Genomic DNA, 21753 nt, shown 5'->3' with positions numbered 1-21753 from the left:
GTGTCTTGTCTTCTCAATCCTGCAAGATTCACTGTCACTGCTATCCCAAGGCTACAGTCTGTTTCATTCTCTATCTTCTGGTTGTATGAAGAATTGTTGCCTCTTAAACCACTAGGAATGTTTTCCAAGCATTCTTTCCACTGTTTCTCAGACACCTTCCTGACCAGGCAATCCACACAGAGCACAAGACCTTATCTTCTTCCTTTCACTTAGGCAGAATCAACTGTCTTTCCCATAGACATAAATATATAGACTAGCCGATAAAAGAGTTTTATGAAACGAAAATTTGTGACTGACAATTTTGTGGATTTTATTATACAGCATTTATGAGCAGTGTAAAAGTAAAGTATTCATATTGTTACGAATCTCACTATCCAGGCTCTCTGCAAACTGCACCATACACCACCAACTTAAAGAACTTGACAAGTCAGGGCTCCAAAATAACGTAAAGGTTTAATGTCCATAAATAACAGCCAATACTGTACAATTGACAGCACATAGAACAGTACAAATAGCTCTGCGATAACAAATATCTCTCCGATAACACCGTTCCGCCGTATCAAGTCTTGCACTGGCCTCTCCGTCTCGTTCCGGGCTTGCACTGGGTTCAACAGTTCGGGACTGACTTCACACACTTGGGCTCGATGTGTCGGACTCGATCAAAGACCAACATCAAGACGCCGGTCGTCTCAACTGTACTTGACAGTACTCCGCACTGAACCGTCGTAATGCTCCGTACAGAACCACACCGTTGAACTGTGCTGTAGTCGACCGTGTTCTGAACTCCTGTCGTGAACCCGCTTTCTGAACCGTCTTGACTGCGACACCTCCGCTCTTTATATAGGGTCCCTACTGTCCTTCTAGAACCGGACAGAACGCCGCTCGACGTTTCTAGGTGGTCAGATGACTGCAATTCTCGGGACGCTAATGAGCTCTGTTCACGACGGCGATTCTTCCCGAACCCTCTTGTTGACACTCGTCTCGGCCGATCGTCGTAACTCGTCACGGTTGACCACTCGTCTAGCGCTGGCCTGGGGCGATTTGCGTCGACTGACTACACTCACACCACTACCCCCATCTGTGCCACCACCAGGTTTATAACAATATTTATTTCAGCCATAACCTATATCAGACCTGCCTACCGTTACGCAAAATGCGTATTCGTTACGCAAAATCTCCCAAAAATGACCGCCAGTACGCAAATACGCATTTAACCCGTCGCGTTACGCATTTCGTATGCTTTTTTTTTCTCCTCTCTAGACTAGCTTACAAGCGGTCACCGAGGTCACGCTAAGCCCACCTGTGGGGAGAGGGGCGAAACAGAAAAGGTGGGGTGAACACAATGTGCCCAGATCTATACGTTGATTGGTACTTAACAATTAGATGTCTAGAAATAAAGAACGCGAGAGTGAGGGAGTGGCGGGTTGGTACCAGGTTGGTACTGTCAGTTAGCTGACCAACGTGACTTTTTTTTTTTTGTAAGTTCATGAGTAGAAATTAATTATGTTGGTGCATTCCTGATTCTTATATTCATTTGTATAGAAAAAAAAATCGAACAGCTATCGATTAAAAACACATTGAGTGACATTGTAGATATCTAGTCTAGATCTAGATCAGGATTCTAGATCTAGAATCTAGATAACTTGTTATACAGGAATAGATCTAGCTCGAGTCTAGCTAGTCATTACGTTATGATTCTCTACATTACCCTACAAACTAGTTATAGATCTAGTATGATTTAGAATTTAGATTGACTAGATCTAGATCGATAACATCTACTATCATCTAGTCTAGATCTAGACTAGATTCTTAGTCTTAGTATAGAATAGATCAAGTATGAAGGTAGGCCTACGAAAGTTTGGATCTAGCGGATCCACGGCATCGGTAACACTTTTGAGCCCAGATCTAGAGTAGATTATATTCATTATATAGACATAGATCCAGATCTAGTCTAGATATAATCTCTATTGATCTAGATTTAGATTGTAGATCTAATCATGACATCTAATATTATATATATATATATATATATATATATATATATATATATATATATATATATATATATATATGACAAAATAGAGGATCACGTAAGTGTTACGCATTCTGGTTCCAAAATACGCATTTTGACCGTAAGTGTTACGCATTTGGACTTTTTTTGGTAGGCAGGTCTGCTATATAAGTATTATAATCTTTTCACTATTATTTTAAATCTCTAAGCGAGCCTATAATATATACCAATCAGAATGTTCATTTTTTGTTCTAAAACTGTTTAAATTTTAGTCTATTTGGACATCTGCTGAAAAAATACCTAATTTCACTAATTCAACGTTGACTAAATCTTTTTGATGACATCGCACTTCTGTTTCATTAAAAAAAAAGCCATGTAGTCTAAAATTTGGCTAGTAGGCTACTTAAAATTAACAAGACTATAATAACAATCTATTACTCTGGATGACACAGTAGAATCTGTAACCAACAAGAGAAGTATCATAGATGAAAACTTACACACAACCTATTAATATGGATGAGACAGTAGAATCTGTAACCAACAACAAAAGTATCATAGATGAAAACCTGCTGTCAAAGCTATGATCATCAATGCTAGAGTCTCCCCAATTCAGCTCAAGAGAGATTTCTTTGTAAAAAATATATATATATATTTATACTTAAAATGTGCTATATGATAAATATGGAATTGAAATATAGCTGAAAACAACTCATGCTGTCATCAGAAAAGCACTAATTTTTTTTTACCTTGTAAAATCCTTCACATCCTCTGTCCAGACACCATTAGCATCAGGGACATTGTGCATTGAACCTTTCCTATCTAAGAATTTAGGCCTACATTGCAGTATGTCTCTCGCAATATTTTTTATTATTTTGCATTTTAGTGATTTGCAGAATTTCAAGTTTTATCTTAACAATTGTTTAGTGCAAAACAATTTGTCAAATATTTTTAGAGCTATAAGCAAATGTAATGCATTTTTTAGAATATAATGTAACAGCTCTTCTTTATGGGACCTTCATATAAAATATTTTGCTAGCATAGTAAATGTAAATGCATTTCCTCCATGACAATTAAGATTATTTTTATTATTATTACTGGTATTATGAAATAAAAAGTAAAGAATCATATTAAGACATATTTATTTGGAAGCTCTTTAATATCATTCAATAAATGACATAATATACTGGAAGAAATTATTAAGAGTGCAGTATATTTACTACACAGAAAGACCTTAAATCACAAAATTTCTTTTTTTTTTAATATAACACAATGATTTCTACATTTTAACATTACATAGCATTATTGCTACTTGTACCTAAAAGTAATTTAACAATTATTTAATACAACAAACTTGACCACCATGTTATTAGCTCACACACTCTCTCTCTGTCACATTCACGCCTTTTGTAAGCATAAATTAACACTATCAACTATTCATAATGCTTCAGTCTTTTTTATTGAAGTGTTCTCCCATAATGAAGAATATTCAGTTATTGTGCTGGCCACATGGCACCCTCAGTAACCGTGTCCAAAAAACAGATAACCTTTACATCATCTGCCCAATTGATCGCAAGGTCTGAAAGGGGAATTTTACTTTTTTTTTTCTTTATAAATAATTTGCTTTCTTGACATAGCTTGTAACATTCAAGCCATTAAGAATACATTTGTGGACTGTCACTAGCTTTTATAATGCTTCCATCATATCTTTGTTAGATTCCTGGAGAGGCATCATTTGGGTCATCTCCTGAGGAAATAAAAAAAGGAAACACATATACCTTCTTATATCCTGTAGTATAGTCACAGAATATTAAATAAAATAGTGTATTAAAATAGAAATAGTAATGTCAAGTAATATTCACTACTACATACCTTTTGTACATAAGATAAATGGTGTAAAATATTTTTCTTTGACAAAAAATTAAATAGATTAAAGTTTATGTTAACAAGACAAAATCCAAATATGTATTATTATACTATTATAGCTATAAAATTTGAAGCTATTTATTATTGCAGTTTTTTCTTTCACTATCAAGAAATCCTGAGTCCACTAAGGCCAACGTATTTTAATATTTTTACAAGCTATGGTATTAACGTTTATTGAATGCTATCTCCATTTTTAAATAGGGGAGTGACAGTTCCAGTCACTTGGTACTCATCCTTATATATATGAAGCTTCAAAAAGTATTTTGAACACTGGTGCGAGTTTATTATTAAGTTATTTAAGGAATACAGTGAGTCCTCACATAATGACATGCCTCATTAACGATGATTTGAAATTGCCACAGACTTTCATGAATAACCATTGATTCCTATATTTGGCTCAATTTCTAAGATACCATGGATGGCTGAGTAGAATTTTAAAATTTTGTGCAGTGCACAGATCAGTGTCAGCACAGTGGTGTGCTGTGTACAATAAGCTGGGCTGAGTCAGCTCATTTTTTTTTTTTTTCCATTTATCAGAATGATTTCAAGATACTGTGTTTTTTTTTAATTGCTCACATCTATGCGGCTAAGGTTCAAGTCTTTGTTTCAATTCAAATTCTAGACTATGCTCTGTAAATGAATTATTTTTTTTTTAAATTGCAAATATGTTTATCTCCTGTTTTCAGCTTGGTGTATATAATGTTTATTATGAGTAACATTATGAAGTATAAATTTTTACCTTTTTTAGAGCTTCCTTACAAATCACTACATCACTTGTGTTTGTTAGTGTTTTAGGTTTAAGATTGTCAATCTAGAAAAAGAAAAAAATATTTTGTGTGTGACAAAAAGATAATCATGTCTACTGTTAATCAGCCTGACAGGAAAATATATCTAATTGGGCAACTGTCATAAAGTAAAACATATTTTTTTAAAATCCTGTTATTCTAAAATTTGTTTATTTAAAAGATGGATAGCTGGTACCTACCATTGGATTTAGTTTATGCCTTTCATTGAAATCTGTACTGTCCAAAAAATCCTATTCTTCAGGGTTCTTTTTTTCTTCTTTTTCCTCTTGCCTTTCTCCATTTCAACCAGATGTTAATATTTTTTTTTTGAAAATCTGTTAGAGAAAAAAACAACAGCAAAGAAACTTATTGAGTTGTATATAAAATGTATGTAATATAGTAATACATATCATTGCTTAACCAGTTTGGATCAAGATCTATCTGTTACAAAAGTAAATCTCAATTTCTCAGATATAAAATTGAAAATTAAGGGCTTAATTGATATTATAAGAGCAAAGAAATAATGGATCACCTTATGAGAAGTTTATAATTTATATCTTCGCTCATTTAAGATCAAGATTAGATCAAAATCAAATAGTTTGTAAAATGTTAGAATGTTCCTTCAGTTGAAGATAATTTACTTTACATGACAATGGGGGATGGGAGTGGTTCGGGTTTTAGCCAGGGACCATTGATAAGTCCAAATGACACGACAGACCAGCCCACAAACTGCACAACCAGGCATCATTTGTTGTACTATAAATAGTCTAGTCTATATCAAGATCACAATGACTAGGTACTGTTAAAACTACTAGATTTAGTTCTTTATAAGTGTATGCAGTGACATCACATATATAGATCTACTAGCCTGACATAACCCGTGGCATGCAGGTCCTAGTTTGTGCTTACTAATCTAGTGGATTGGATTTAGTTGTATGTTAAACTTAGCTAATGATCCTTTCAAGTTTTTCTCTTTCACTACGAAAATAAAATTAGTTTTGCCAAAATGGGTTTACCCGAAGCCAATACATTCATATCTATTAAAAACGAAAGGAGCGATAGATGAATAGGATATAAAGTACAATTAAAACGGGTTTACCCGATTTGTTAAATGAATGGTATTATAAGTAAGTCAGGACGTTCTGAATTTGCAGATGTATGGAACAAATTTATGTAAAAATGCTTTTGAAACACAAATTTGAAGGTTAATTTTATTAAATAATGAAATCAATAGACTATATTTTGTATTTTCATGTGTCAAAGTAAAAAACTATATGTGCAAAGTGTAGTTCTTAAAATTAGATCTAAATCCTTTCGATCTTTTGTCATGTCAACATTGTAAACAAAGCCTAGATCAATATAATAGTAAAGTTCCCCTTTCAGACCTTGTGGTCTATAGGGCAGATGATGTAAAGGACATCTGTTTCTGTGGCTTACGGTTAACGAGGGTGTCATGTGGCCAGCACTACGACCAACCGCCTTTACTTTTCCCCAACTAATGTCAGGTACCCATTAGAGCTGTGTGGACTCAGAGGCGCCCGAAGATCTGAAAATTAAAAATCCCAGTCTTCACCAGGATTCAAACTCTGGTTCAGAAGCCAAACGTTTTACCGCTCAGCCACCGCACCTCCAGATCAATATAATACTATAGCTTTATTGGAGTCTGTCAACGTTTTTTTTTTTTGGAGGGTCTTAAGTTTGTTTTAGGGCTACAATACATACACTACAGTCTAAGTTAGTACCCAAGAAACATTTCTGCCAAGTTTTATCAAGATTGGTCAAGCGGTTTTTATTTCTATTCCTGACATACATACATACATACATACATATGCCTTACTTTCTACTTTATAGTATAGATATGTAATATTAACATTATTATAGTTATATCTCCTTAATAACATAAATTAATAGATTTTATTTTGTTGTAAAAAATGTTTGTAAAATGTTTTACATGTTTAGGCTATTCCTTCAGAGTTGAAGATAGTTTACTTCCTAGTCCAAACAATTCCTACAATTCAAGTTCGTACAGCAGTTTCAGACGAGCCATAGTAGATCAGATCCCACTTCGACACCAGTGTTACAATCTCTCCTACTATCTAGGCTCTCTTCTCACTGCACCACACGACACAATGAACTTAAAGAACCTCACAACTCAGGGCGCCAAAGTTACAGTAGCAATTTAATTTCAAATACATTGCAACACTGTACAGTTTGCAACAATATCACATTGTCCAAAAACCTAGCCTTGCTCCGCCTGACTTCACACACCGTGCTGGTTCTCACCTCGTACTGGTCACATTGCAAGGTAACGTGAAGTGAAGTACTTCTGACACACTCGCTCTTATATAGTGTCTCTACTGGCCTACTCGAACCTTCTTGACCACTCCAGTTGATCACTTTCGCCGTGACTTGCGCGCTTAATATTTACGACATTGGTCCTTGCTGAACTGGCGTGTACTGTCACTGGTCACGGTTGACCGCTCGTCCTGCGCTGGACTGTGGCGATTTAGGTAGGCTAAAAACACACAGCACTACTCAAGAGTCAATCTATGACTACTAGAATCTAGATATATTCTACTTCTAAAGTCTAGTAGTCTAGTCACTAGTAGTACGGCTGAGTACTAGTACTACTCAGAACTATAGACCATGATCTAGTCAGGTGATTATAATTAATCTAGGCTTGTCCCTTTGTGCCTTGGACTACGAGCATTATAACTTGCTCTGCTTATTTTCTTCAACGTTATTGTCTTAAAACTAAAATTAAACATTTGAAGCGATGAGATGACAGCCATGAATAAGGTTATGGAGACCGTCAACAACAAAGGAAATCGTTTTAGTTTGTTTTTAATTTTCAAAACTTAAGATCATGCGACTTTCCAGAATTTATAAATGCATTTGCATCAGATATTATTATTATTATTATAGCTTTTATATAGCGCTGCTTTCATGCTTATAGCATGCTCAGAGCGCTTTTGGTCCAATCTCATTTGTGGGGGGGAGGGGGTATCTAGGAGTTGGTTTTCCGTGCTGCCTTTAGGCGCTCAGTAAACACAACTCTGCCCGAGTCGGGTGTTGAACCTCGAGCCCCCTTCTAGGTAGCCAAGTTCAAGCACACTTGGCCTCTCGACCACGCTTCCACGATATACCTGTTTTCAAGTTACATGAAATTATTTCCTTTTTCCAGTCTATATATTTATGTCTATGGTCTCTCCTTGCTAATCAGTCTGTCCATATACAGTGTCGAACAGTGCACTTATGCATACCATAACTGCCTGACCTGGAGCAGAATTACTACATTGTTTATAAAATAATTATTTTAAAACATTTATGTTTTTCTTTTTTCTGTTTAAAAGATGAAAAGTCTTTAAATGGTTGGTTTTCAAGGATATAATAACAAGTTTAGTTTGTTTTTTCTACATTAACTGGTGATAAATAAAAAATTAAAAAAAATATCAGACCTAATAGACTATTCTATAGTAAGTAAATTTATAATAACCATTTTAGGAAAATATACTCAGTTAAAAATGTTATGTCTAGCATTATATTTGTACAAATTTGTTTTATCATTGCCAGAGAAACAACTAAAGGGGCCATTCATAAAGTTTGAAGCCATCAATAAACTTTACAGACCAGTCAAATCTGAACTTCCCTGTTGGCCAAAAATAAATTTGCTAGCACCTCCTGGAATTTGCCCCTTTGGAGAAGCCAAGTTAAAGGTGCAGAATCACTACAAGACACGCAAGTGCTTACCAGTACAAAAGTTACCATGTCTTGAACCCTTTTTAACTGAGCATAAAGGAGAAGAAAAAAGGTGGTAGAAATTTAGTATTACTTGTAATTTAATTTGTTTTATGTACTATGCTTGTTGTTTGGGGGGATAAATGCAAAAATCACACTTTTAAGTAATTTAAAAGTTGATCTTTATTATATACTACCCATATATTACCCGCTGCCCGCAGGTCTTAATTTGTGTATCACTGAAATAGTTACTGATATAGTGCATTAAAAACAATTAAAGAAAATAATAAGTAAAGCGAATGCATAAATTCAAGAATATAAAAATATTATGAATGGAGCTAAAAATAGCTATTTGACCTAGATATCTAGATCCAATTATTGAATGAAAACATTTGCTTGTGTATTTAGAAGTGCACAATATCAAGATGTCAAATATATTTTATAATTAAAGCGAACTCGTGAATGTAACTGTTAATATACCATTGTTAGTTTAATTTTATGTAGATTATATCTAGAATTTTAAAAAACTTGAATGCCATAGTAGTCCAGTCAATAACTAAACACTAAATCTAAATGGCTTGTGTTGACCTAGATCTAGCTACACTCACGTTATGACGACATGATGAATGAAATTTTTTGTATATATGTAGCTATGTTCTTAAGAGGTCTAAATGTGCATAAGTAAATCTTAAAGAAAAAAGTAAATTGAAAATAAAGACTTAAAGTTAAACCGAATCGGTAGCTGTAAGCTTAAATGCTTTAAAAAAACACATTGGGAAGTAAATTGTATTATGTAAGTAGTTTATTAGTTTAATAATATGACTTTATAATGCACGATATTATGACTTCTGACGTTAATTTCATTTGTATCACTACTCGGCGCATGTAATGGTGCAGCGAGTTACGGAAAAGTATGTCAAGGCGTTTAAAGCTATTTACATTTAGAACGAACGATTTTATGTAAAAAATGTTTTGTAAACTCAAATTTGAAGGTTAATTTTGATTAAAGAATGAAATGAATAGACACTAATTTGTATGTTCATGTGTAAAAGTAAAAAATTGTTTTCTTGAATTAGGCCTAATTTAGATCTTGATATTTTCATCTCTGCACATCCATGACCTCTCCGTCTTGTCTCATCATGTAGACTGGTTAACATGGCCCAGATCTATAAAATACTAAGGCTTTAATAGAGTTGAGCAATTTTTTTTTTTAAGCTCTTAAGTTTGTTTCAGGGCTACCATACATACGTTACGGTTCCAGTTAGTACCCAAGGAACATTTCTGCCAAGTTTTATCAAGATTGGTCAAACGGTTTCGATAATCAGCATTTCAATGACAGTGAAAATTTTGTCTGATACGTTTTTTCAGACTAAAAGTACTTTTTTTCCCCCACAATATTTCTCTGATGAAAAAAAAAATCTTTTCATTTACAAAAAAATCAGATTTTATTATTTTTCCATTTCTAGAAGAATGCGAACTAAGTCTTGATTTATTTTTTACATGCGCATATCCTATATTGGTCTATTAACATAGATCTAGTTCTAATTTGAAACCATCTAGTTTTATCTAGGTCTAAAAGTCTTCATCTAGATCTTCAATGATTTGAATCATTCTAGATAGATAAGATGTCTGGATCTAGATCTAGATTCTTTCATTTGAATACTCTTGATCAAGATCTTGAATGGTTGCCTGGATGTGTGATGTGCCCTGGACTGCCCAGCCACAGGTGTGGGTATGGCAGCCTAGATGGCCTATCATCATCATGCCTTAGTATATATGCGCTTTACCTTTGCACATCTTGATCTGAGGTCTAGACACTATATCTATAGAATAGATTAGATTTATGTCTAGAAGAATTAGTGACGATAAAATTGAAAGCTAACTCTAGATCTGGATCAAGAAGACCATCTTAAATAGATAGAGTTCAATAGATTAGATCTGGAAAGAATTTATTGACAACAAATGATTATGATAACATTTAATAATCACAATTCTCCTGGAAGCAAAACAATTTATCTAACTTGGACTAGATAAGTGGATAGTTGACTGAAATCTAGATATTCTAGATGTAGATCTATATATAATCTAATGCAATAGTGAGCAATATATATAGTATTTATATTTAGAATATTCTAGAGCATATGTTTTAAAAGCCCATGGCTGGTTATTATTGAATGTTCAGACTGCTTGGACCAGATATAAAAAGCTAGAGACTAGATGCGAAGGGCAAGAGAAAAAAGCTGTCAAAAGTTTTCTCCTCTAAATGGTACAAACAAAGTTGCTTTGCATCCATTCTTTGTGTGTGCAGTAAATCTCATGTAGTTTTTAGTTAAATTGATTTGTAACATTATTTTAAAAAAACAACTAAATGTTATTAATTTCTACCTAATTTAAATAGAATTTCACAACTTGTGCTTATTAGGTCTCCTCGATGTGGTGGTTCACAAATGTGGGTGTAAAAAATGTCCTAAAATTTTTTTCTGTTCCCTTCATTGAAATGACCTCAATCAGTTGTGTGACATTGTATGTTGAAATAATGTTTTGCAGAACACCTTCATTGAAATGACCTCAATCAGTTGTGTGACATTGTATGTTGAAATAATGTTTTGCAGAACACCTTCATTGAAATGACCTCAATCAGTTGTGTGACATTGTATGTTGAAATAATGTTTTGCAGAAAACCTTCATTGAAATGACCTCAATCAGTTGTGTGACATTGTATGTTGAAATAATATTTTGCAGAACACCTTCATTGAAATGACCTCAATCAGTTGTGTGACATTGTTTGTTGAAATAATGTTTTGCAGAAATGACCTCAATCAGTTGTGTGACATTGTATGTTGAAATAATGTTTTGCAGAGCACCTGTTAGAGTTTCTCCTGTTAGTGCTGTTGTTGGTGTTCCTATTGTTACTACTGGAGAAGTAAGAGGGAATCTTGCTGTTCACCTTAAAAAGTCTACACAGATTAACAAACAGCAAGGCTATTGTGATTGTTGTGAAATGAAATACAACAACTTAAATGAAGTAAGTAACCTCATTATGATTGAATAACTTTAATTTTGTATTATACCTCAATAAATCAGTGGCCAGCAACATACTGGTTCATCTTTTTAGACTTAGTACAGGGGATGTGAAATAAACAGAAAAAATAGAGCAAATACATTATGCACAGATCTATGCATAGATTGGTCCTTGATTAACATCATCATCATCAAACTCCATTTGAGTGAGGGATTGAGAGGTTCAAATCCTCTCTTGCAGAAACCCAGGCCGTTTTGCGTAGTGCATATATGTTACCGTACAGGTTGAGAATTTGTAGTTTCCCAGACCTGTCGAGACAGAAGGCAGTTAAAAAGAATATGAGACACTGTTTCCTCTTCTTCCCTGCAGCAGGAGCACAATGATTCAAAGCTAAGCCTTAGTCCTGCAAAATATGAGCCAACAGGACAGTGGCCTGTCCTTCACTGTGATATAATAGCCTCCACCTCAGGGAAGCATGGTCAGGGCACCTCATGTGATCCCACTTTTTGGTACTGGTCCGAGCGCTAAAAAAAAACTACTATGCTATAGCATGATGGAAACTCACAGCCTGCTCGGTAGTTGGTGTTAGCCCTCCCTGGTGGGCCAAGGAGTCAGCAACAGTGTTGCCAGTCACACCTATGAGACTATGAGGTACAGGTATCTTTGTGAAGGTTACTGTGATAGCTTTTTAAATGCATTTTATTTTTTAAAAAAAGATCTAACACTTGAATTCAAGGGCTCAAGTCAGTGCACTAATCTCTGTGCCAGCTAAGTGTAATGAAAATAGAAGCTTTCATAGCTATCTATTTTTAGTTTCAAACTTGTAGGCAACGACCAAATTCTTTACACTAAGTATACAGGGAACTAGTTCAACTTATGCTGCCACTTCATTCAAGTACATTTTCTTTCCCTTGTAAGATACCAAACAAAATAATTCATCACCTAATTAACTAATTGGTTAATTTTTGTTCACTGATTGAGGAAAAACAAGAAGATTGTACCAACACTTGAGCTGGGTTAGATCTTAGGGATAGCTAATGCTTGATGTAAAGTGTAAATAAACAAGATCCCATTATTCTCACCCAGTGGGGTAAACATTTCACCCCGTTGAATAAATATTTTGCTAAATTCAACAAGGCTGCCAAGAAGTCTCCTATGTCCAAGGCCATTGATGAGGCTCGCAAAGCTGATGAAAAAAAGTGACTGTTAAGAACCACAAGCCAAAAGCGCTTAGGGAACATAGAAATCACACCTTCTGCTAAATCATATAGGGAGGAAAGCAAGTGCTGTGTTCTTGGCATTTGTAAATCAGACCTGGGCAAGTGATCATCTGCTTAGGCCTGGAAGTGTGCCACCCTTATTCCTATATCAAAAAAAGGGAAAGAATACCTCCACTGATGAGGGCTCAGGCCCATCTCATGACTGAGAATATGGTAATTGAACGTCTGGTTTGGTACCTCAAGGGTGCCCGTCTTGGGAGCTTTATGCTTTCAAAAATGCATTTTGAAATTCTTCTGAATGATCCACACAATGCTCAGCACATGAAAAAAGTTACAAATATATATTCTAATGCATTTTTATCAAAGCCTTCTTAATGCTCCTTGTTAAATAATGATTAAAAATTTCCTATCTTCATATTTGCTCCTTATTTAATAGTTTGTTTTTTGTTTGGTCCAGTTGAGTTGTTTCAACCATAGTACTTTCAATGAATTACAATGTACAAAGTAATAATTTATTCAAGGTATATTGCTTAAAAAAACAAAAATGTTTCTTTGGCAGCACTTATCTAGCTATGATCACAGAGCTTTTGCAAGAGACAAGTCCAACTATGAAAGTTTAGATGCACTGATCAACAGTAGCCCATCCACTGTTCAATTTTTACAATCTGTTTTATTAAAACATTGTGTTCAGAAGCAAGATCTCCATGAAAACAGGTAGCTCTAATCTATTGCAACTACAATACATAATACAACTTTTTTAATATATAACTTTTGCTTTGAAAGACATCCAGCTACTAAATTAATATTTATGTAGCATAATTATCTCAGATCGTTCAATTTCAATTAATTATTTTGGAAGCTAACTTATTAATGATTTTTTTCTTTCTTTTTATTCTATTCCCAGTGAAAACTGTGCAGAAATTTTTTTGCCAGTAATATCACCAATTTCACCATTGACAACGGAAAAAAATCCATCATTGGAAACAGCTCCAACTAGTCTCATTAATCCACAAGAACTAAAAAATGAAACTCAAACTTCAAAAAATAATAACCAAATCGATATTACAGAATCATTATCTTTGGCCAAAACTCCCAAGAAGGATCCTCAAACTGAAAATTGTCTTTCAGCTGTAGTAATTCGACGCCCAGGGCCTAGTGGTATGTTCACATCACCTCGTAGACGCCAGCCAACACCAAATAAAAAACCATGGGTTCGAGAACGTTCCATGATATTCAGGGATTCTCCAATGGCCAGTTTACAGCCATCCATCAAAAGCAGTCCAAATTTTACACTTGCTGAGAGTGTATGCTTAGGAAGTACCAAGTGTTTTTCAGCTCCAGTTGCAAATAAAAAGCAGGAATCTAAAAAAGCTGTTAACAGATCTCTTATTAGAGTGATTGATTTTACACAGGTGACAGACTTAGCTGGCAATAATAAGTATGGAGTAAATATTGAGCCAACAAGTGATCAGTTCAAATCACTGAGCACCCCAGTGATCAAAAACAAATTAATTGGTGAAAGTCCTTTAAAGAAAAATACTAGATCATTAAAAAAAACAGTGCACAAATCTAGTACAAATGCTGAATTAGAGCGTGATCCCAACATTGACATTTGTATTCAAGATGATATCATAAAGGATTTTCATTCTTTAAGTTTATCTACTGATGAAAAAGTCATCACTGAGCATGTAGACTTTGTCAATATTAGCAAATCTTCTTCTGACAATACAAAAACTTACCCCAACATTCTAATAAATAAAAACAAAGATAAATGCTTCAATGCCATTGAGGAAAATACTAATGGTCTAGTGAATCATGAGCAAAAGATGGTTTATGAAGAAATAAACATTGGTAATAGCATGCCTGAAGAAACATTGAATGAAAATAGAAATATATCTGAGTTAGATGTAGTTTTGCCAGAAAATAATGTCATGCCTTGTGTTACAGATGAAGGTAAACACAGAGTGGTATTGACATCTATGTCTAACATGTCATCATATTCACATTGCAGCAAAAACTTCATAAATGAACCTAATCAACTATCTAATGATGTGGATAAAACTATTGACAAACTATCACTAATTTATCAGACAGCCCTAACAGAACATCATGAGCAGTCAGCTCAAGAATACTGTTTTAATCTTGAACTTCCAACAAAACAGAATCAGGTTTGTGATAAAGTCCTCAATACATGTCATTTGTCATCAAAATTATTTAACCTGTCTCCTACTAAAGAAAATAATGTTGGTAAATTAAATAATGAGCTTGATATAAAAATGGAAAATGTGGACACATTGAATCATGTTAATATTCTGTCACCTGATGTAAAAATTCTAAATGAATTCTTGAAAGGCTCTTCACATGATAGTGAGGTTTTAATGGATACAGTTTGTGACACAGAAGAATTAGATGGTGACAAAAATGGAAATAACCTTTCTCAATTGTCACTAAATATGGAACATGTTAATCAAGATGAAGACAAGAATTATAATAGTAATGATCATAATGGTAGAGATGTAAACAACTCTCTCACTTCAGCCCCCAACATTGCAGATCGAGTTAAAACACGACAGAGAATAAATCAGTCATTAGAAAAATATACAGAAGAAGTTGATGTTTCAACAGTCAATTCCATAGATAATGACAAGAAAGAAAAAGGAAAGAAGAAAAAAAAAAAATCTAAACAAAACCTAAATAATATTAAGGAATACAAATTTTCAAATGCATTGATTAATTCTGAAGAGTTAATTATACAAAATCAACATAATGTTCCAAATATTGCTGACCTAGCACTACCTGCTGTTCCAAATATTGCAGAACGTGTGAAGAAAAGAAGATCATGTACTTTGTTCAACCATGAAGGCCAGTATGCTGATAGTGACCAGAGTAATATAGGAATTATACTTTCACCTCAACAGCTACAGATGCATTCAAATTTTTCTCATTTTGCTAATCATAAGATGACAAGCAGCTGCTCTGAGAAAAGTTACAGAAGGAAGCTCAATTTTTCTGCAAATAGAAGCACTGTTGATTCAAAAGAAGAGATCAGAATGCCTAAGGAAAATACCAAAGTAAATGAATTCTCCAATGGTAGTCCTGCTGTTGTTATTCGTCGACACAATCCGTTTAAACATAGATTACATACAAATAAGGATTGGTCTAAAAATGAAGAAGTAGGTAGTCAAAGTTCTTTGGATACTGAAAAATCTTATAAAAACTTCAAAGAAGGCTGTGATATTTCATTGTTAACCCAAAAGTCTAAAGATGTTTCTGTCAAAGGTTTAGACTTAGTAGCTCATAGCCTGGACACACATTTAAAAGAAGTTAAAAAAAATATGGTAAATCAACACATGGAAATGGAAAGCTCAAAAAAAAAAGACATTCAAATTAACAGTACTGGTAGCCCTAGGATATTGTTGAAAATAAAAAGACATTCTAAAAATACTTTTTCCTCTACACTAGAAGAAGTGGATGTTTCCAGTAGTATACATTCAGAGTATAATCAAGCTGGGTGTTCACATAAGTCTGAAACTCTAAAAGTTTTGCAGAAAACAACCATTAAAGATTCTGATAATGATTCTGTTGATCTTTTAAACTTCACCCCGTCACCCTCAAAGAAACAAAAAAGTAGGCCAAGACATTGTCAGGATTCAATTAACAAAAGCATGTTACAAGAAAAATTAACAAAAGTTGGTAAGAGACGTAGACTTGATTTTGAACATCTTTCTAATACAGTTACACCTCCAGAAAGATCAAAAAGTCCTTTGTTTTCTTCCCCGGTTTTATCTAATAAATTTAAGGAATCTTTAGAGAAAAAGAGTGAAAATCGCACTGGTTCACATTCCCCAGTATTCAAACAGAAACACTCAGGACCAAACAATTCCAATGCCATTAACTGGGCTGTTGACTTGCGTGTTGTACTGGAGGATATAAATAGATTCAAAGATCCAGAAAATCAATTGGATGCAGATTCTCAAATGGAAGATTTTTCTTCGGATGCTACTTATATATATGATTCAGATGTATTTTGGCTGGATAAAAAAAAACAGGTGCAGAGTGAGTTGAGAAATTCACAGGTGACTTCACAGGAAGATGATGTAACAACTTCAAATGAGTACAAAGATTTGTTGACATTTGTTCCAAAGCATGTTTCCCAGGAGAAGTCTGAAGATTCCTCTTGGGGTGATATCTGTGAATCTTATATTCAAAACACATTTGGCAAGACAGAACACTGTAAAGTAGGTAGAACTGACAAAGAGGCTATTGTTTTATTATCTCCTGTTAAGTATAACTCCAGCTTTAATAAACACAAATCCACAAATAGCCACTCTGTGCTTAAATTTAAAGGAGAAAAAAGGAAATTGTATGACATGGCTTTCAGCGAGGAATCATGTACCAAAAAAATAAAAACTAGCTGATATAATTTAAATCAATACATTTTATTATTTATTTAAATAAAACAATTAAATGAGAAATGGTGGTATTTGCAAAACACAAATACTTTTTAAACTTTATATTTATTAATTCTCTATATGTAAATTTAAATGTATTTTTTTGTTTGTTTGTTATAAATGTAATTGTTACAATTGTTTATTATTTTGGTTGTACTTTACATCTATTATGTCCTAAATCTTATTGTCCAACTATTTCACAAATATTTTTTTTATGGTGATACAGTTACAGTATTCTTATGAAATTGTTCTGTTTGCAACTGTAACTAATGAAGTCATGGACTGAATGTTTATTGTAACATAAAGTTTACCCTAAAACTTCTAAGGTAAAAATGTGTGAATGTATGTGTTGGTTATGATTCTCTTTACTTGCAACATTTTTGCTGGAATAATTTATTTACCATATAATCTAAATACAATTTAAATGAAACTAATAAAAAAGAATGTAAAAACTTGAAATCAATCTCTTTGTTGTTGTTTTTTTGGAATAGTGGTCTATTTGTATATTTAAAACTTTTGTCAGGTTGTAATGATCTTTATATGTAAAATACCGTACTCAGCAATGATTTTAAACATAAAGATAAAAACATTGAATCTTATTGTTAGTTGATGAGTGGCTATTAAACTAGGAATGAATTTCTTAATGTACTCAAGTGTGCACCTTCTGCGCTATTGGGACATTACAGGGCAGATACATCTGTGCTCCATTTGTTGAAATAATTTCTAAATGTGGATTTTTTAAAATGAAACTTTATCAACTCACACTGTCATGTCTTGTAGAAAGTTAGAACATGTTATTTCTCCCACCTTATTTCTCCCACACCCATTCTTGGATCTATTTGAAACTTTGCACAATTATTCATTGGGGTTGACAATAGGATGGATCCTATTCTCAAATCAAGTTGAAACATTAAACAATTATTTATTGTACCTAACAAAACTTGAATCAATTAAAATATAAACCAATTACTCATTTAATTATTGGTAACTGACTATTATGTTTGATAATGAAGGGGAAATAACTTCTACATTATTGAGATATAGTTGCAAGTGTGTTCTTCCCTTAGATAAGTGATTTTTTTAAATATTTTGCTTATTTTATATATTTTCCAATGGGAAAGTTCCCATTTAAAGACCCACACTTAACCTGTACACCCAAAACCCGCGTCATTTTTAGTAGCATTTAAGAAATAAACCTCCTGAGAACAGTTTGAATGTGGCGCTTCTTTCCACAAATTGGTTTTGCCCATTCTTGTTTGATCATCACTTGTTGTTAATTGATATAAAGATAGTTAAGTGTATGTAGCCCTTTTTTTTTTTCTCTCCTTATTTATGAATGCTTTAACAATACATATTTGAAAATAAATGAGATTGTATACAAATGAAGCTTTTTTAACAAAAAACTATATACTTTTAGTTACCAGAGATTTGATGGTTGGAAATATAAAAGAACAAGAAAAACATTAAAAAAAAAAAAAACTTGTGTCAAGTGTAATTATATCAATTCTTATATAATACAGGCGTTACTTCAAAAAAGAAGATGATTACGTCCTATGCGTCATGGATCAGTCATGCACTTATATGTACGAGTGACCTAGTCAGTGGTTCCCAAACTTTTTTTGTCTGATAGACCCCTTGCCATGTTTTCTGGTTTTCCTTAGACCCCCCTGCTTAAGTAATATTGCATTTTTGAAAATTCATCACCTTCAAATTACACATTTTTTAAAACTAATTTCTAACCATAGACTCGAAGAGTAAAAAAGTAATTTAAAGCTACATTGTCAGTTAAATATATTTTTAAGTGTATTAAAGAAATTCAAATTTAAACCAAAGGATCGAAAACACATAAGCAGTCTTCATTGTAATTACATTTTTTTATATAATTTTCCTCAGGGGGTCACTTCATGCTAGCGTGCACTGCCAGTGTACATCTCACAGAATCTTTACTATATGGAATTTTTCAAAAATTCTTTTTGCAATGTCTTAGTTAGACCAATAGAAATTGATATTTAATGGACAAAAATTATTTAATGCAGTTAATAAAGTTTTGGGGGTTAATGGGTTTAAAACAGGCATATGATATGGCGGAATGGTTTGCTTCATAAGACAAGAGCCCGGAGGGTGCGGGGACGGATATATTACTGGATCAGAGACTTCCTACAAGAGCATACATTAAAAACCAGGATGTACGGAGAAATCTCAAGGGAAATGTCCTTCGAAAACGGTCTGCCACAGGGCTCCATCCTGTCATGCGCCCTCTTTGCGGCCTTCATAAATGACCTACTAGCCCAGGTAAAAAAAACTGCTATATGCTGATATTATCCTTTGGATAACCGGAAAAAGCGCAAACACTATACAAAAAGTGTTGCAAAATCTCCAAACGCTCTGCTCATACACACACACACAAACAAATGGAGGCTAGAGATAGACACCACTAAGACGGTATATTCTCTCTCTGGACTGGCATTATCGGGCAGCTTTTCCGACTCTCCCTCAACGGAGTGGCTCTCAGCATGGAGAAGATACCCAAATACTTTGGTGTAACATTATAACATAAGATCGCTGACTAAAAAAAAACATTCAGGAAGATGCAAAAAAGATTTCAGGGAAACTTTGCATTGTGCGGAAGCTGGCATCCACAAACCGACTACATTCTACCTGTGTAAATCTGTTGCTATAGGACATCTCTTGAAAAACTTGATAATTGAGTTGATAAGTCCCAAACACTAAGATTTGTCCGTGGAACCTTTAGGAAAAGACCAGTAAATGCGGCTGAAATAATGGCTTATGTAGGTCCACTAAATTTGGGGGGAACAGTCATTACTAACTTGCTTTGAGAGGTTTAAAAGGCCGGAAGAATAGTTCTGTTCTGTTGTCACAGATAAATATATAACATACTGTAGACAATAATCAATAATAAAAATAATAATAACAGACTTTTTGTTTATACAAGTAGACATAGAAGACTGTCTTTTTTATTGCCCCACTTCCTGTTAATTACTTTCTCACAAAACATTCACAATAAACAATGACACAATATAAACATATTTGCACATCCTTCCTTTTAAAGTTGTTATCACATCCTTCTTTTTAAAGTTCTTAAGACTGATATCTACTAGGGACTTTAACAACTCGACCACTTTTGGTTGTCTTGACTGGCACAACAATTTCTCTAGACGTTGGTCTATAACTGTCTGTTTCGTTTGTTTCAACAGTTTGCTGTTCGTTGTATTCATCAGTATCATAGTACCCAGAGATATCTTCATCGAAACACTTGTTTAAAAAGCGTTGATTTCGTCTGTAGGTTTTTCCATCGTTTGTCTTTATGATGTAAGATCTGGGTGATGAATGTTTTTTAACGACAACTGCTTTCTGACATGTTTGTCCTAAACGAACTCTCATTTTCTCTCCGACAGAGTAATCCTTAGGAATAGGTAGTCTTGCTTTTGCATCGTATTTCACATTGCTTCTCATCTGTCGTTCTTAAAGTAATGTCTGCATTTTCAGCTACCGATTGTTTCAATAGTTTGGGATCAGTTGGAATGATGTCCCTGAGTCTTCTACTCGTCAGCAGTTGTGAGGTGAATACGGCAGTCTGCTTATTGGAGTATTTCTAAACTCGAGCATAGCGAGATATGGATCTTTCCCAATTTTGTATGCTTTGTTGAATATCTGCTTTACGATACCAACATACACCTCACTTCGACCATTTGATTGAGGGTACCTGGGGCTTGATGTTGTTATCTTAAAACCCCACTCAGAAGCAAACTCTATATAAAATAGCTGTTGAATGGCATATTGTCGCTCACTATTTCTTCTGGTATGTCATGTCTAGCAAAACTACCTTTCAGTGCCCTGATAACACATTCTGCTGTTTTGTTCTTCAGTCGTTTTATTTCAGGGTATTTGGAGAAATAGTCCACAACTAGCAAGTAGTCATTGTTCCACCATTCAAACAAATCTGTTGCAACCTTTTTCCATGGTCTGTCTTGTACAGCATGAGGTAGCATATTTTTCCTTCACATTATTTCTTTTGAACGTTGTAAATGTTGAGCATTTTATTATTGTCGAAAAAATATCTTTGGACAATCCTGGCCAAAACATACTCTGTCTTGCCTTCGATCTGGTTTTCTTAAGACCATAATGACTTGTCGAGAATTTCATTTCTCATACTTGAAGGAATTATAATTCGGTTATCATAAAACAAAATTCTATTCTCTTCATGAATACTGTCTTTAAATGACCAATACACTTTTACTTTTCATGAACTTGAGTTTTTAACTTTAGCCAACCTTCTCTGACATAATTAGGGTTTGTGGGACTAGTCCGTTTCGTTTCTTTGATTAAAAAGTATTGGGCCGGAAGTCGCTTTTTTCTCTACATATCTTTGTATTTTTCAGTTCTCTTTTTAAATTAAACTGACATTATTATGCTATAATTTTAAGTGTACCTGATAGAGAAAAAAAATTCTGCACAAAAATACGGGTAGTTGGGATATAACCCGATAGAGGCTATAAAAAGAAAAGACCTGAAACTAGCGCGTGAAACTACACATTTACAGTACTTTATTTGATGAGTATTTTACCCAAGATCTGTGTTGTTT

General features: G+C 33.9%; 1 protein-coding gene across 7 annotated transcripts in view; it reads left to right on the top strand.

Annotated features, from left to right (window-relative positions):
- LOC106072604 (uncharacterized) overlaps nt 1-17609 on the top strand; it is a 28296-nt gene extending 10687 nt beyond the window's left edge. For all 7 annotated transcript variants that reach the window (XM_056014520.1, XM_056014507.1, XM_056014503.1 and 4 more), the window contains 4 exons: nt 8293-8530; nt 11317-11482; nt 13259-13413; nt 13604-17609. In XM_056014520.1, coding sequence (XP_055870495.1) covers nt 8293-8530; nt 11317-11482; nt 13259-13413; nt 13604-17117 — 4073 coding nt within the window. In that variant the 3' untranslated portion in view covers nt 17118-17609. The remainder of the gene's footprint in view (nt 1-8292; nt 8531-11316; nt 11483-13258; nt 13414-13603) is intronic.
- The last annotated feature ends 4144 nt before the right edge of the window (nt 17610-21753 follow it).

The sequence above is a fragment of the Biomphalaria glabrata genome, chromosome 1, assembly GCF_947242115.1.
Source record: "Biomphalaria glabrata chromosome 1, xgBioGlab47.1, whole genome shotgun sequence".
NCBI classification, from domain to species: Eukaryota; Metazoa; Mollusca; class Gastropoda; family Planorbidae; genus Biomphalaria; species Biomphalaria glabrata.
The sequence above is the reverse complement of the archived record's forward strand: the minus strand, read 5'-3'. Positions and strand labels throughout refer to the sequence as shown.